The 17353-nt window shown below is 38.7% G+C and overlaps 1 protein-coding gene across 1 annotated transcript in view; it reads left to right on the forward strand.

Annotated features, from left to right (window-relative positions):
• STK31 (serine/threonine kinase 31) overlaps positions 1-17353 on the forward strand; it is a 56982-nt gene that overhangs the window by 17985 nt on the left and 21644 nt on the right. Inside the window, exons 10-14 of the mRNA XM_044678340.1 lie at positions 2871-2993; positions 10124-10303; positions 12843-12959; positions 14214-14333; positions 16176-16307. Coding sequence (XP_044534275.1) covers positions 2871-2993; positions 10124-10303; positions 12843-12959; positions 14214-14333; positions 16176-16307 — 672 coding nt within the window. The remainder of the gene's footprint in view (positions 1-2870; positions 2994-10123; positions 10304-12842; positions 12960-14213; positions 14334-16175; positions 16308-17353) is intronic.

The following is a 17353-nucleotide window of genomic DNA, read 5'->3' on the forward strand; positions in this document are numbered from 1 at the left end:
CAAATTGAATTTGATGTATCTTTGGGAAATGTAGTCTGAAATGTCCATCAGGGAGCTGGTGAGGTGGGGTTGGAGTTTGGGAGAGATGAGAGCCTGATAACACACAGGTCTGTGAGTCATCTGCCTAGAGAGAGAAGATTGAATCCATCTAACAGAGCCTGAGGCAGAGCCCATGATAAGAGTAGCAGCACCAACCAGCATTTATGTAGCTCTTTAAGGTTTGCCAAAGTGCATTCCATAGCCTAGCTTAGCCCCAGCCACGAGGATATCCTGCCTGAATCTAAAGCTCAACATAACCTGAGCCCATCTTGTGGGTGAGAGCAAAGGGGAAAATGTGGCCTCCAGGGATCCCGCTATCTAGTACTCACTCTTGTGAGGATCAAATGAGGGAGTGTATAGAAAAGGCTTTCCAAACCTTAAAGAGTTATCTAAACATAATTGACCATCATGCTATGCTGTTTGTGCCCAGAGGGAGCCATCTTTCTTCTTTTCCCTAAACTAAGCTGAGACTCCAGAGCCAGACAACTTCAGAGCCTCAGTTCTCAGATGAGAATCCCTTTCTTCGTGCACTAGTCAAGTGAGTTCTGGGTTTCAGAGAGCTTGAACATACTTGCCATCTCCATCCTGTTTGTAAAGGCAGTGTATAGAATCGAGTTGTCTGTTACAATTGTTAGACTAGGAAGCAGGTGATGGAGAATACCAGTCACTGAAAAGTATGGGTTTGAATAAGTATCTTAAATCAAGCTGCTGGGGAGGCCCCTTTTCCATCTTATCTCCCTCCCTCACAGGTCTTTTGACATGAACAATTCCCATGGCCCCTTTTCTCCTACGCTGAGGCTCCAAGGGAAGGGGGGACAGTGACTTGAGAGAACTTTGATAAGCTGATGTCCAGTGTTCACGAAACAAACAAGAAGGAGCTCCCTCGGTTTTGGAAGCTTGTTTGAGTTCTTCATTTTGGATTCCCTCCCTTCCTTTTCTCCTAGTATTATCTCTTGACTATCCATAGGAAAAAAATGGGGAGGGTTGGATTGGTTAACTTAAGGGTAAGAAGGTCCCTGTTTTCGTGCCCTCAGATGCTCATTAAGTCACTGTTCAGCATTAGTTCCCCCTGAAAAGGAAATTAGAGTTATACTTTGAGACCCTCTTAACTTCTTCCAACCTAATTCCAGTTTTGTTTAGGAATAGATCTTTACTGTAGGACGTGGCAAAAGAACAGAGCTTTCCTCTATCTGGTAGGTAAAAGAAAGCAGGTAGAGAGAAGTTTTGAAATTTTGTGACCTTTTTACTATCTGTAGTTGCCTGTTTTAATTCAGAACTCAGTGAATATAGTTTGACTTTAAGTGAGGATCTAGTTTAAGCTAGGTTTCTATTTTTTTATATGCACATGTATGTATATACACAATAAGATATACATATATAGGTGATACTGTATGTCCTGCATTGTAAAACATGCCCCAACGTATTTCAGCATTTTTTTGCTTATCAACCTTTTAAACTGGGGGATAGTTTTCCCCAACTAACAGTTTTACAGTGTCATTTCCTTCTCATTCATAATCTTTGATTGATAAAAGAGTATTTTTGTTGTGAATTCCCTCTTGTTGCTATTTACCATAAAATCCTTCACAAGACAATCCAGTATGAGTTTGCACAGTTCAACTTTCCTCTAGCAGATGGAGAGCAACAGGAGAGCTTGTGATGGGGTGTTCCACCCTGAGGGACTTCTCCTGGCACTGGTTTTCTCTGACAGCCTCACTTGTTCCTTCTCTTTTTCCTCCTCCCCTAGGGTTTTTCTGCACCTTTCCTTTGTGCTAATGAAGCTGAAGAGGGAGTAGCTACTGGAGGAGAGTGGAGCAGGGCTGGGAACGGGCTCTCAGGCTATTTGTTCCACCCAGGTTGGGAGTGCATGACTTCCTGTTACAGTCTAGGGCCAGGAGAGCCCCCTTTTTGGACTCTGAGTTGTTAGACTCTGTGGCCCTCCTCCGTGTTCAGGCACCACTCAGGGGTCATCTGTCACCACTGACTGGTGGGGACTGAGATCTCAGGGCCATCATACAAGTAGAGAGCCTTAGAGCTGGCCCTTTACCCCTCATCTCTGGATTCCTCAGTCTTGAATATAGTTCTTGTGATGGTTTTCCTGATGAAGAAAAAAATTTTAAGAATATTCCATCACTGTCTTAGATTTTAAAGATGTCTATTAGGTATTGATAAGCTAGAACTTGGGTAAAAAAGATAGATTAAAGGTTAACCTTCTCTGTACCAAATTGATGAGTAAATGAATGTAACTACTACTGTAAAATCTTTTTTTTTTTAAAAAGAAATGAAAAATGTATTGTTAGGGAAAGAACTAGAAAAAAACAACAACCAGTGAGAGGCAGGTTACTAGGGGGCTTCTAGGGGGAATAATGGATAGAGTGCTTGGCCAGAAGTAGGAAGACTCATCTTCTGGAGTTCCAATCTGGCCTCTAACACTAGTTGGGTGACCTAGGGCAAGTCACTTAACTCTATTTGTTTTCATTTCCTCATCTGCAAAATGAGTTGGAGAAGGTAGTGGCAAACCAAGTATTTTTGCCAAGAAAACCCCAAAAGGGGTCACAAAGAGTTGGGCACAACTCAAATGTCTTAACAGCAACAATAGGGTATTGAATGTAATTGTTCTCATTTTTTAATTTTAGATTAATGAAAATAATTAGTCTATATTTATGTTTTGATGTTTATTTGGTGACCCAGGGAAAGAGACTTATGTATTTGATCTGAGAATACAATGTTGAAATATATACATATATGTCTATAATTGAAGAGTGAATTTTTTCTTAGAGTAGTTTGATATATGGAGTTCAGATAGTCCATTGATGATGCTTTTTCTCTCACAGAATGAAGGTGATATCTTGATAGCCAAGAGAAATGAGGTCCGACAGAAGCTATATACAGCTGTTGAAGTTTTCATTGTTGAAGTGGATGAATTGTCCCTTAATAAGCGCTTGAAAATTTTGCAGGTTAGGAATATAATTTGTTATTTTCAAACTAAAACATACGTTGAATGAGGATAAGATTCTGTTTCTTAGAAACTCCACATTGTGTTTTTCTTTTTGAATTAATATGGCTTCGACTCTTTTGGTTGTTACTCTTTTATTTTAGTTTTAAAAGTAATCTTATGCATTTAAAATAAAATTAACTATGCTACATAAAAATGTTTCATGATAACAGTAGTTTTAGAAATGTAAATTAAAGCAATTCTCTGGTTCCAACTTTGAATACTTCTCAGATGAATAAAATTCATAAAAAAGGAAAAATGATAAATGTTGGAGGGGCTATGGGTAAACAAGTATATTAAAGCTCTCTTGGAGGAGCTGTGAATTGGTCTCGCTATTCTGGAAAGTAATTTAGATTTATACCCCAACAATGATTAAGCTGCACATAACCTTTTGGACCCAGCTATACTGCTCTGAGGTCTGTACCTCAAAGAGATCAAAGAAAGAAGAAATGTAATGAAATGATTCCTATCTTGATATAAGAAATGATGAAGAGGACAGCTAGACAGTAAGCATTTATTAAGTGCCTGCTCTGGGTGAGCATTGTGCTAAGTAAACAAGACTTTCAGAGAAACCTGAAAAGATTTTTATGAACTGTTGCATAGTGAGGTCTGCAGAACCAGAAAAACAATTTCTTTAATAAAAACATCGTAAAGACGAACATCTTTGAAAATTTAAGAATTATCTGATCAACATGATGGCCCATGAAATATGCACGCTAATGTTATCACCTCACAGAGAAAGGTGATGGATTTCAGTGCAGGCTGAGGCCTCTTTTCTGGACATGGCCAATGTAGGAATTTGTTTGGCTTGACTATGCATATTCCAAGGATTTTTTCTTTCTTTTTGACTTTGGGAGGTGGTAGAATTAGAGTGATCTGTGTGATCCTGGGCAATTCCCTTGAGTTCTTTGCCTCATTTGTAAAAAGAAAAAATCTGTAAAATAAAAAAAAAAATCTGCCTCCCAGGGCTGTGACGAAGCTCCAGTAAGTTAATGGATGTCACACAACTTTGACATTCTGAAGCACTGAGTAAAAATGGGCATAATAATAATAATAATAATAATTAGTCTCTTGTGGTACTTCCAGCTGATAGTGCCTTCCTGTCTGAAATTATCCTCTCCCCACTCTGTAAATAATCTGGATCGTTTTGGGCCATTTACATGGCTGTCTCCCATTAGCATGCAATTTCTGTATGGGCAGGGACTATTTTTCTTAAAAGCAAAACAAACAAAAAAAAAAGCAGCTAAATTCTTAGCAGTTGTTAGACAATTATTAAGTACCTACTGTGTGCCAGGCACTAAGGACTCCAAGAAAGGTGGAAGATAGTCCTTGCCCTGGAGCCCACAGACGTAAGGGAGGAGACTGAAAATGCCAAATAAGCTCTCTATAATGATTGTAGGGAAGGCATAGAATGAAGAGGGGTCAGAAAAGGCCTTTAGCTGAGACTTGAAGGAAGCCAGAGAATACAGGAAGCAGAGCTGAGGAGGAAGAATGTTCCAGGCCTGGGAGATAGGGAGAATGTCCAGAGCAGAGAGAGAGAATCTTGCTCCAGGAACAGCCTGGAAGCTGGTGTCATTGGATGGAAGGGTGTGTGTCTGGGCAAAGAGAGCAGCCTGGGGGGATGCGGGGCAAGGTCTGAGCCTGGAGGGAGCTGATGGAGAGCCCTGGAGTTTGGGGGCCGGGAAGGTGGGGAGCGACATATGGCCAAGAGACCCTGGGAGGCTGCTTGGAGAGTGGAGCCTTTGGCCTCAAGGTGGCGCGTAGCTCCCAGCTTTCCAAATAGTTATGTTGGGGGTGTCGGGACATTTTATTATAGAGGTCCAACTCTCAGGCAATGGGAACGAGCTGGTGGCCGCTATGCCCCGCTGGGCTCCCCCAGGATGAGAGCTAGGGAAGGTGGTTGGGGGTGGGGTAGAGGAACGGGGCTGCTCTACAGAGCAAACGGGGGGGGGCAGCAGCTCTCTTCCTTTTCTAGGGGTGTTCTGAACCCCTTTTTCTTCTTTCTACCCACCCAAATCTCCGCATGGAGCAAATTGTTAAGCCGAACTTCTTAAGTAACCCTTCCAAGGACGTGGGGTTGGGGACAGAAGAGGGGCGCCAGGGTTATAGGGCTCTTCTGGGGGTTCGGGGGAAAGGTTCAAGCTTTTTGAACCCAGATTTGCAAAGCAACATGGCGAAACAATGATGAGTTCAGTGCTATGCATACACAGGCGCATTGAGAAACTTACTGGGCAAAGGTTTAGGTAGGGGAGGAGAATGTGCAGGAGTGGTTGGCGGGTGTGTGTGTGTGTGGGGTCATCTCTGCGGCGGGGGGGGAGGGGGGGGAGGCTTTGGGACTATTGAATTCCCAGCAGTGCCGGAAGAGTCCCAAGAATGGCTGACCATGACAAATGCGGCGCTGCAGGCCTGTTACTGCCTGTTTCGTAGCCTGAGGTTGGGTTAGTCTTGTTGTGTGGAGTATTACTGGCGGGAGCCCATTGCACTAACGCAGTGCTGTAGATGCCATTTTACCAGTCAGTCACAATCGTATTTCATAATAGCATAACAGTTTGCCCCGGGAACGCCTGTCCCATCCCTCCCACCAGCTCCACCTCTCCACTGAGCCAAAGAAGCCCTTCTCAGAACCCCCCCGGCGGCGATTTGGCCCCTGCTCTGTGGCCTCCTGCCCGGGCTTTGTCTGAACAATCTAATGCCTCTGCTCACTTGAACCTTGTCACCACTGCCAGAAGAGGAGCACAGCTTCCTTTTCATTCCTTGGTCCTTTTTTAGGCTTAATCATTGTACTGATTGGAGCTCCCAGGTCGTTCGAAGTTTTATTTTCTGTCGTGTTTTCGTTGTATAAATTGTTCTCTGGTTTTGTTCACTCAGAATCACTTCATAGATAGAAATCTCTTTGGTTTTCTCTGAAACTGTCCTTTTTGGCATTTCTCAGGGCACAATCATTTCCTATTGTTTTCATCATTTAGCCAGCCTGCGATTGATGGGCATCTACTTTGTTGCCAGTTTTTGGCTTCTGTGAAAAAAGTTGCTTTGGATTTTGGGGTGCCCAATGAGCCTTCTTTGTCTCTCTTACTTCTTTGGTGGGAGTATAGCTGAGTTACAGGACGGGCACAGGGGAGTTGCTTTTAGGGCAGCATTTATGGCTCTCCAGAATGGCTGGGTCAGTTCATGGAGCCAACGACAGTGTCCTGATGTACCTGTTTTCACAGTCTCTTCAACGCTGGGCATTCTTCTTTTTTGGCCATCTCATAGGTATGAAGTAGAACCTGAAAGTTGCTTTAATTTGTATTTCTCTAATTATGATTTTTGAGCATTTTTTCATATGTTATTTGCTTGTGTCATTTTTCTCAAACTCAATTCTTCCTCCCACTCTCTCACCATCCACCCCATGAGCTTTCCTTTACAATAAAGAAAAACAATTAAGTTAAACCAGCTGGTAGTGCATCCAACTGCGCACACAAGATTCTGTCCTCATTGCTTCCTTTCCAACCGAGAGAGGGTGGGAGGTGCATGTTTTTGTCTTACCTTGGACTGAGACAGTTATGAGTGTGCCTCGGTATTAACATTCTTTTAATTTATACTTCGTAGTCATAGATTGTATTTGTCTGTCCCTCTGTGCTTTGTGCACATCTTCATCTAGTTATTGGAGTCCTTTGTATTTATCATTTCTTGTGCAGTGCCAGAGGCTAGATTCATGGGCTATGCTTTATTCACCAGCCAATGGCCACCCAGTTTGTATTCTGTCTTTTTGTCATCACAAAAAGTGCTGTTAGGAATACTTGGCCTTGATGGGCTCTTTCTGTATTTGATTCTTTCTGGGTGTGTGCCAACCCTGGAGGGATCATTGGGCTAAACTCTCTTCCCAAAGTTACAGATTGCTTTTTGGGATTCAGTCTATAGATCCACATGGCGGCTGTTACAAGTGTGCTGCCTTCTTGCAGTGTGTCAAACATAGTAACTGTTTACTCATTTTGTCATCTTTGTCAGTTTGCTGAACCTCAGTTTTCATTTTCATTTCTCTTATTGTTGGAGTGGAGTAACCTTTTCTTCTTTGAATTATTGTTTCAATTTATTTGTTTTTAATATTTAAAAAAAAATTGAGTTCTGTCCTTCCCTCTTGTGCCCTTGAGGAAGCAAGCAACACGACAGCAATTGTACATGTGGAGTCATGCAAAATAGATTTCCACATTGGCAGAACTGGAAAAAACTGAAAAAGGAAGACACATAAAGAATGTGAAAAAGGTCTGCTTCAGCGTGTACTCCGAGGCCATTGCTCCTTTCTCTGGAGGTGGGAGCATTTTTCATCATGAGGCCTTTAGAATTGTCTTGGAACATTGAATTGAACAGAGTAGCCAAGTGTTTCATGATCTATCATTGTTAATATTGGTGTTACTGGTTACAGTGTTCTGGTTCTGTGGAGCAGTCTTTCATGCAATGCTTAATAGCTTACATTTTAGAAACAATTTTGAAGTCTTGAACACTTGCCTTCCATATCATAAGAGTAAGAGTTTCTATTTGTCCCTATTGAACATCAACTCCTATATTCAGCCTCTTTTTCTGGTTTGTGAAGATTGTATTGGGGATGGTCATGGTCTCAAACTGCTCCTGCTTGCTATTTCTTCCCTGCAAATTTAATGAGCATCCTGCCTGTCCCTTTATTCCAAGTCATTGATGATAGATTCTGACACGCCAGGCCAATCCCTGGGGCTAGCCATTGGACACCTTTCATCCAGGGGACAAGAGGTCCATAAGTAATTACTTTTTGGGTTCTGATCATTGATCCAGTTTTGAATCTACTGAATGTGCCCCAGCCCATATCTGTGCAGCTTGTTCACAATGATGTCATGAGAGAGAATCCACATCTGTGCTAAGTGCTAAGTGTACTGAGTCCAGTGGGTCTGTTTCCTTTTTTTTTTTTGGCCAGGGTTAGCAGAGTGGCAGACTAGAATACAGAATGCTAGACACGCATTATATTTCATCTGCAGTTTTGATTCTTTTCAGCTGAGCTGTTCTGTGACTCAAAGCTAAGAATTGTCATGTGGAAGTTACTTTTTTAAGAGAAAGATCCTTTTAATATTGGCCAGGGAGAGGTCAAAGACAGCTTTTACAAGTCCAGAAATGAACGTGCCCTTTGGTACACACTGAATTACTGGGCATGCTCATTCTCATACACAGCAGGACCTTCTGATCATGCCTTTGGAAATGTACTATATTTTTGTGAAGATGCAGAGTTAGACTGAGAAGAATGGTGATTTCCAATTTTAAAACATAACTCTGTATTCTAATTTGGAGAGTTCTGTTTTTTTCAGAGGCAAGAAGTGATACATTTTTAAGATCTGTTTATTGCAGAGGTTCTTAACCTTTTCTGTGTCATGGACCCCTTTGGCAGTCTGGTGAGCCTCTGGAACCTTTTTCAGAATACAGTGATCCTATTCCAGAGATCCCCATGATAGGTGAAAATCCACGAAGTAGTGGTATTATATTTATATACATTTTAAGGCTTTATAAACCCACTCTCCTATAAACTTTTTCCGCACTTATAATACTTCATATGCTTTTTTTTGAAAATGTGTAGACCTTTTAATGACACCATGCTCACAGAGAACCATGTATCAAATATCAACATTTCTTTGTTCATCATCTTTTAAAAAAATTAATTAATTTTCCATGGTTACATGATTCATGATTTTTTCCTCTCCCCTCCTAGAGGTGACGGGCAATTCCACTGGGTTATACATCTCTCATTGTTCAGAACCTATTTCCATGTTATTCATATCTGCAGTAACGATCCTTTAACATCAAAATCCCAATCATATCCCCATTGAATCACGTGGTTCCCATGTTTTTCTTCTGCATTTCTACTCCCACAGTTCTTTCTTGGGATGTGAATATATTCTTTCTCCTAGTTCCTCTGTATTGTCCTGGATCATTGCATTGCTGCTAGTAGAGAAGTCAGTTACATTTAATTGTGCTACAATGTATTAGTCTCTGTGTACAATGTTCTCCTGGTTCTGCTCCTTTCGCTCTGCATCACTTCCTGGAGGTTGTTCCAGTTCACGTGGAATTCCTCCAGTTTATCATTCCTTACAGCACAATAGCATTCCATCACCATCAGATACCACAATTTGTTCAGCTATTCCCAGACAACCCTCTATACACTTAAACCTATATAATTTTAACAACATATAAAATTCTAAATGTGTACTCACTAGTGAAGTATTATTACACCACAACTGGATCCAAGGAAAATCTTTTCCCAGATAGAAAATGTCTAATTCCCAAGTAGAAATGTCTAACTGCTGCGAGCTATCTGCTATACTTATTTCATTTATAATGACTTCTATATAGCTTCTGTTTTTTTTATTTATATTAAGAATGTCAAGGTTGTGTTATTCATTTCTTCCATTAGCAGTCACTGAGCCAATCAGTGCCCAGGATACAGAACAATGGGCTGTGGTTGGTTGCCTTTCATTCCATCAGTCAGTAGTATGCCATGTGCAATCTCACGTTGGCAAACTTGTGCAAACAGTAGTGGCACATGTGCTCCACTTCTTTTGTGTTCAGTATGGTATTCATCCACAAAATCTCATGATAGAGTGAAAACTCTGTGATATAGAATTATATATATGTACATATATATATATATATATATATATATTAAGAACCTGAGATATGCCAGGGGCAGCTGGGTAGCTCAGTGGATTGAGAGTTAGGCCCAGAGACGGGAGGTCCTGGGTTCAAATTTGGCCTCAGACACTTCTTAGCTGTGTGACCCTGGGCAAGTCACTTGACCTCCATTGCCTAGTCCTTACCACTCTTTTGCCTTGGAACTGATACACAGTATTGACTCTAAGATGGAAGATAAGGGTTAAAAAAACAAACAACCTGCAATACAGTGAAGCCTTGATAAGTGAAACTACAATATAGTGAGGGATGACTGTAATATATTTTAAAAATATAACTTAAAATAGGTAGGACAACTGCAAATGCAATGAACAAAATATATAAACATTCATGAACCATATTTTGATTTATAGTATTGTAGATATCTATTAAATTCTTGTTGACAAATTGTATTTGATACCTTCCTAGGAATTGTCTGCCTCCTTAGAAGCTGTGTATGGGCAAACCAGAGAAGTGACAAATGCTGAAGAAATTCTGCAGAAGTTTTATGAGTGGAAACAGGGCAAACGAGAGGAATTCAACCGAGTCCGAACAGAGACAGATGCTTCCCTGCAGCTTCTTGCTGAGTGGTTTAATTCCACTATAAAGGTAAAGTAGCTCTTTCCCTCAGGAGACCATAGAGGACTCCTGCCCTTTCTGTCTTGTCCTCTTTTTCAAACGTTTAAACAGTTTTTAACTCCATATGTGTGGGCTCATCATTTTCTTGGCCCTTGAGGGTTTCTAGCACAACTTTGTGAGAGAGAAGGAGAAAAGACAGTATCCATGTGGCACCTATTGTGTACTCAACCCTGCATCATGTGCTTTACCAGCAGGATGCTTAAGCTATTCCTCAAGTTTTGGTTGCCTCCTCTCATTTTCCAGTTTTTGCCACCACAAAAAGAGCTGCTCCACAAAGCTTTGAACATCTGGGTCCTTTTCCTCTTTCTTTGATCCCCTTAAGGTATAGAGGTGGGATTGCTGGGTCATAGGGGCCATACAATTGAATAACCATTTGGGCATAGTGAGGCTCTCAGCATTTGCTATTTTTCTCTTTTAAGTACAAATGTACATATGTGTACTTTATGGCTTTAGGTTTTAAAAGTCCTGTGTTTTTGAGCATGAGTTAACATGTTTTAATGATTAGGTGTTATGTAAAGTAGCATAAAATAATTATGCCTTAATTACTTGGAAGGCCTTTTTCTTTAATAATAAGCTCTTTTTAATCACTTGCATCTTTCATAAACATACCATCTTAAAGGTAACTGATGAAAATTTTGAAAAGTTGATGTATTTGTTTGGATTTTCCTCCATAATCTTTGTCACAAGGAAAGGCCCCACGGACAGAAAAAGGATGAAGGATTTCTTTTTAAAAAATGATGTTAAAAGATATAAAGAAAAATCTAAAAAAAAAAGTTAAACAATAATGGGCCAAGAACTGATATCTAAAGCATTGTGTTGGAGATTTTGCTCCAAACTGGTTTTAAATTTAATAGGTATACTGCCATCTAGCCCATATCTCTTCATTTCTTGTTCATAGGTAGGATAGCATGAGAGTTTCTGGCAAAAGTTTGTAAAAATCTAGGTAAAGTAGAGATCTATCCAATTTACCATCTGTCTTATAATCCAGTTGAAAGAAAAAAAATAATTTTCCATGACTTGGTCTCTTTTAAACTTTAAAAGTATTTTATTGATGGCTTTTGTATCCATTTAATAGTCATTTCACATTCCCTTTTGAGACTGAGCCCTCCTCTGATAGAGGAAAACATTTAAGCTAAACATCTGATCCAAAAAGAGAGTACATCTAGCACTGTAGATAATAGCCTGTCCTTGGAGGAGACAAAATTCCCTTTTGAAGAGGGAGCTCTGTTGTGTTTCCTGTTTTTTTTTTTTTGCACCATCTTTGGTTTTCCATTTATTCAGATTTTGACTTGCTTTTAAGTGACCATCTTTCTGTGTCTCTCCATCTCTGTCTCTTTCTCTCTCTTTCTCCATGTGTCTCTTCCTTTCATCTATCAATCTGTCTCTATACATATGTGAGTCTTCTACATAGAGATGATAGGTAACCTTTTTGGGACCTGCTGAGTTTCCCAAGAGTGTTCATATTCAATGACTTTCACACTGGTATGTTCATATAACCTTTGTTTCCAATATGTTTCAGCCACTTTGTTTCCAGTTCTTAGCTACACAGAGTGGGTGGTCAGGAATATTCTTGTTATACATTGTACTTTTGTTCTTTCTTTTTGACCTTCTTGGGGCACACCCTGATAGATTAGGCTAAAGGATGTGGATGTTTTAGTTTCTTTTCTTGTACATTCCAAGTTCTGAAATCCTAAATGGTTGAACCATTTCCCCGAAAAACCAGCAGCATGGCAACCTGTCTTCCTAGAGTGAACAATGATCTCCTCTTTTGCAATTTGTGTTACTTTGCATTGTGGGAGTTCAATTCTAAATTTGCATTTATCTTTATATTAGGGATTTAGAGTGTTTCCATGAAACACATAACCTTTTCTTTTTTCTTTAAAACTTTTCATTGATATCCTTTGATTTTCTGTTGCTTTCATTTCCAAATATCTCTTCTCCTTCATGCACCCAAGAGAACAATCTTTTGTTTACAAAGAATAAAAAGGAAAGAGGAAAACAAATTGCAAAACTAAGTGATCATTCAGTTGAATCTTACAGTGTTTCAAACTCATCATTCCCCCCACCTTTGCAATGAATGGAGGGAGAATTATGTCATTATGGTTACTTCTCCATTTTCTAGCCATTCACAATCTTAAAATAATGTTTTATAATTTTGGCAAAGCTCACTGGCCTTTAGTTTGCAGATTTGATTCTCTTCCCTTCATTGTAAATCTGGACCATACTTGTTTCTTTCTGGTTCTTTAGCTCCTTTCTTATTCTTCATTAGCTTTGAAAGATTATAGTTGCTTAGTCATCACATTTGAGAGTTTTTCACTCTGCCCTAATGTATAGTTTGTCTTGCCTGGATGACTTGAATGTGTTTTTACTCACTTCCTACTTATCTTGAGTTTTACCTGTTAATTTTCTCAACAATTAGTTGCTGAATTTAGAACAATTTAAAATCTAAGGAAATCCAACAAATTAATATTGACTATGCATAATTATTCTTTCAATTTTTTCAACTAAGTTTTTTGATCTAAATGATGAAGAATCTCTGAGTTCGGAAGAAGTAATTGGCAACGTTGATGAAATATTGGAGAAGATTGAGTCTGATGTTTGCAAAGAGCTGGAGATCTCTCTTGTTGTGAGTTACTGCCATTAAAACATACATAGACTATCATTATGTGACACATAAACAGCTGAAAGGAAGTGAAGTGACTTATGAGTTTAAAAATAATTTTATTCAATGTCTGGTGATGGAGAGGTTTCAGATACTTTCAAGGTCTGTTACCGATTTTAATTTCAAAGCTGAAATTTTGAGGTTTCTTTTTTAAATAGAAGAATACTAACGCTAATCTTTTTAAATGGGTGAGTTTTCCATTCCAATAAATGACTCCGTCCAGCCAATCTTTTGGTTTGAAGGAATTCCTTATGGATTAGGTGGAAACCTGATGTGGAAATGACATCTGGGAGAGGGTTGAAATGGAGAAGGCTCAGTAGTGTCCTTTTCCCTCCTTTGGAAATGTCATAGAATAATATATTTAGAGCAGGGAAGGACCTCAGAGGTCATCTAACCCAGATCCCTCATTTTACAGAAGAGGACACTAGAACCAAAGAGGGAGGGAAGCCCAGAGGTGATACTGGAACTCAGTTGCTGTGTGTTACTCCAGGGCCTTGCAGTCATTGTGCTCTGCTGTCTCTATCCCTGCCCCATCGCTCTCCTGTTTTAGAATTAAGTGTCATTTGTTACTTTTTATAATCATCTCCTCAGAGTTGGAGTGATTTTCCTGGTGTCAAGAGATGGTTTTCCAAAGTCTTTGGTAGTCATTGGTGGTCATGTGCTTACTGGTTTTAAGTCTAAGCAGCTTGTTCATTCTTGGCCTTTCTATGTTCAAGTACTTGCAGCATTTCTAGGTTTAACTCCCTCCCGTCATAAAGATCACCCCTTAATTTGCATTTTCATCAATTCATTCCTTTTGCTTTCATTTCTTCCTTCTCTTAGCCCTGGATTACTAAATGATAGAAGTGAAATGAATTTATAAGATTTGAAAAACACATTTTTAGATTAAAAGTTAGTGTTCTATCTTAAGTAGAAATAAAAGGGTATTAAGAAAAAACTTTTTTTTTCAAGGGGAAGAAAATTATTACCTTTTCTTAGTGACCTCTTGGTGTATAGTAGATAAAGTGTATAACATGGAGTTAGCAGACCTATCTTAAATACTTTCTGGCTGTGTGGTCTTTGGGGAGTTTCTTTTCCTCTCTGGATCTCAGCCTTTCCTCCTCTATAAAATGGGAAGTTGGACTCCATTGCCCCTCCAGCACTACAGTTATGAACCTGTGGTATTACCACTGACTTCTTCCATTTTAACTCAAGACTTTTGGTATTTCGTGTACTTAGGAGCAAGGTGATACTGACAAGGAGATCATCTTAAATACATATAATGAAGTTCTACAGAAGATTCGGTCAGAGGAAAGACTCATCACTATAGTACAAGCAAAATACAAGGCCAGTATTGAGGTTAGTTTGCTTAGACTTGAATATTTGGGTAATAGTTTCCAGTATTTACTTTTCTCATGTATCCTTTTCTCTTAAAAATATTTTATGTCTTTTTAGGGAAGGAGTTTGGCAGAAACTGGGTATAGACCAGTATCTTACACTGTTCACTAAGATAAGATCAAAATGAATACATGATCTAGACATAAAGGGAGACCATAGGCAAATTAGAAGAACAGGGAAAACATGATAGCTATCAGATTTATGGATAAGGGAGGAAAGAGAGCATTATGAGATGTAAAATGGATCATTTTGATGACCTCAAATTAAAAAGGTTTTGTACAAATAAAATGAATGTAGCTAAGATTGGAAGGAAAGTAGAAACTGGGGGAAAATGTTTATGGACAGTTTTTCAGATGGAAAGTCTCACAGTTAAAATATGTAGACAACTTTATTAAATTTATAAGACTATGAACCATTCTACAATTGGTAAATGGTTAAAAGATATGAACAATTTTTGATTGAAGAAATCAAAGCCCTATGTAGGCATATGAAAAATGTTCTAAATCATTACTGAATAGAGAAATGCAAATAGAAACAATTATGAGATATCTCGTATCTTTCAGATTGGCTACAAGGACAAATGTTGGAGGGGATATTGAAAAGGGGGGGACACTAATACACTGTTGGTAGAATTATGGACTGGTCCAACCATTTTGAGGAGCAATTTGGAATTATATCCAGAGAGTTATAAAATTATGTATACATTTAGTCCAAGTAATGCCACAATTGGGTCTATTTCCCAAGGACATCAGGGAAAAAAAGAAAAAGACTCTATATGTTCCAAAATATTTATAGAATTTCTCTTTGTGGTGGCAAGGAACTGTGAAATCAAGGGACTGTTCATCAATTGTGGAATGGCTATATGTGGTCTATGATTGTGATGGAATATTGCTGTGCCATAAGAAATGATGAGCAGATTAATTTTAGAAGAACTTGGAAAGACCTCCACGAAATTATGAAGAGCAAAATGAGTAGTACCAAGAGAACATTATATATACAGCTACAGATTTAATATTTGAAGAATGACTTGTGAATGTCCAGCTACAGAAAAAGAACCAATTTAGAAACATGAAAGACATAATTTATATATAGATATTTTTGGTTAGTTGATGCCTTTTGTGGTGCAGGGAGTAGGGGAGGGGATGAAATACCCAGGAATTTTAATGTACCAACAAGCAAATAAAAGAATAAAAAAAAAACTTGCTAACAATTATTTGCTCTACTGAATTTTGAGGTAAATCTATAGAAATGACTTTCTCCAACTGAAATTCTACTTCTGTTTTTAAAAAAGATACTAAATATCTTTTAGATTAATAAACTAAAACATTTGGGTTTTCTTCATTTGAAATTTAGAATTAGCTAATTGAGAAACTGGTAGAACTAGACAAGATCTATGTAACTCACAAATCTAGTAACTAAGTAACTTTGTTTAAAAGAAACCTTTACCAAACCAGGTTCTTCTTAATAACCAAATTAACTACTCTTGCAAAACAAAACCCAAAACAGTTCTCCTTTAATATCTTTTACTATAGAAAAAACAAATTTGTAAACTTTTGTGGTGCCCATGATTTGAGAGATTTCTTATTTCGCACATATGTATGATAGTTTAAAATTGTAATTTACTCAATTATTGTTCCCAATAAAATCCAGTGGTCATTGTTCACAAAGGCAGTATTTTATGTCCCTTTCAAAAATTAAATGTAGCACAGTGCCTGATACTGTTCTTTATTAATAGACACTAAAGTATTGTTGATAGATTGAATTATTCAACAGTGTTGTAACTGTTTTCTTTTTTATTCATAGTTTAAGAAGCAGATTATGGAATGGTTAAATAAAAGCCCCAATGTGGATGATTTGCTTTCTATTAAGAAGACTCTCAAAGGCTTAAAAGCTCAACTGAGATGGAAACTGGTTGAAAAAAACAACTTGGAGGAGGTATGGAAACCCTTGCTTGCACTTGGAGTCTGCAGTTACCCAACAAATATTCTCACGGTCGTTGTGGGCAAATTGGCTTCCATTAGGATAGCTTGCTTTTTAAAGGAATCTAATGATGAATCTTTTATAATGCAGATGATAATCACCACTGAAAATGGTTTTTCACCTCACAATTTTCATTTATTTGGTTTACAAAAAAAGTGGAGTTAAAATTGCACTGTTTAAAAGTTTTCATACCCCAAACAACTTTTTACAGTTTTCCAGATTGTCTTTATAGGTTTGAAAACTTGGGGGGGGGGGGAAGATTTTTCTTATGGCTTGTGCTTTCAGAGACGTTTTTATTCATTTCTGTTATGTTTGATCATAAACAATATGGATCATGTTGCTAAAAGGCTAAGGCGTTCTGAAAAATCATGTTTCTGCAAAAAGCCTAAAGAAAGGAAAAATGTGATTTTATATCAACAAAATCTCTCTCTTGTCATCTTTTATTGAAAAGTTCTTCCTGGAACCGCTCATTCATCATTTGATGCTCATTTCCCAAGTCTTGGTTCTGCAAGTTCATTTCCTTCTCTTTCCTTTGTATGCTGCCTAGGGCTTAGTTTACCTTGTCAGTTTGTGGAAATGGAAAACCTTAATCCAGAAATATATTTTTTTCTTGTTGTAATTGGTACTGCCAGAGAGACTAGTTGCAGGTGACTGCTAGAATAGGGTGAACTAATGAGAGGGAAAAGCATTTACTCAATGTTTCTTCTGTGCTGGGTGTTTTAAAACAGGATCTCATTCGATCCATACAACCTCCTCATGTGAGGTAGGGACTGCTGTTACTCTCAGATGAGGAACTGAGGAAGGCAGAGGTTAAGTGGCAGCTGCACACAGTAAATGTCTGAGGCTAGGCCTGAACTTGGGTCCTCCCAATGCCAGTGCCCATGTTCTGGGCACTGTGCCACTTTATTACCCTCTCTTTCATGGCAGGGAGGGACCATTCTTGATTCCTAAATAATTTCTATGGAGCAATAGTGCTTAAAAGCACCCTGACTGATATGCCG

The sequence above is a fragment of the Gracilinanus agilis genome, chromosome 5 (genome assembly GCF_016433145.1).
Source record: "Gracilinanus agilis isolate LMUSP501 chromosome 5, AgileGrace, whole genome shotgun sequence".
NCBI classification, from domain to species: Eukaryota; Metazoa; Chordata; class Mammalia; order Didelphimorphia; family Didelphidae; genus Gracilinanus; species Gracilinanus agilis.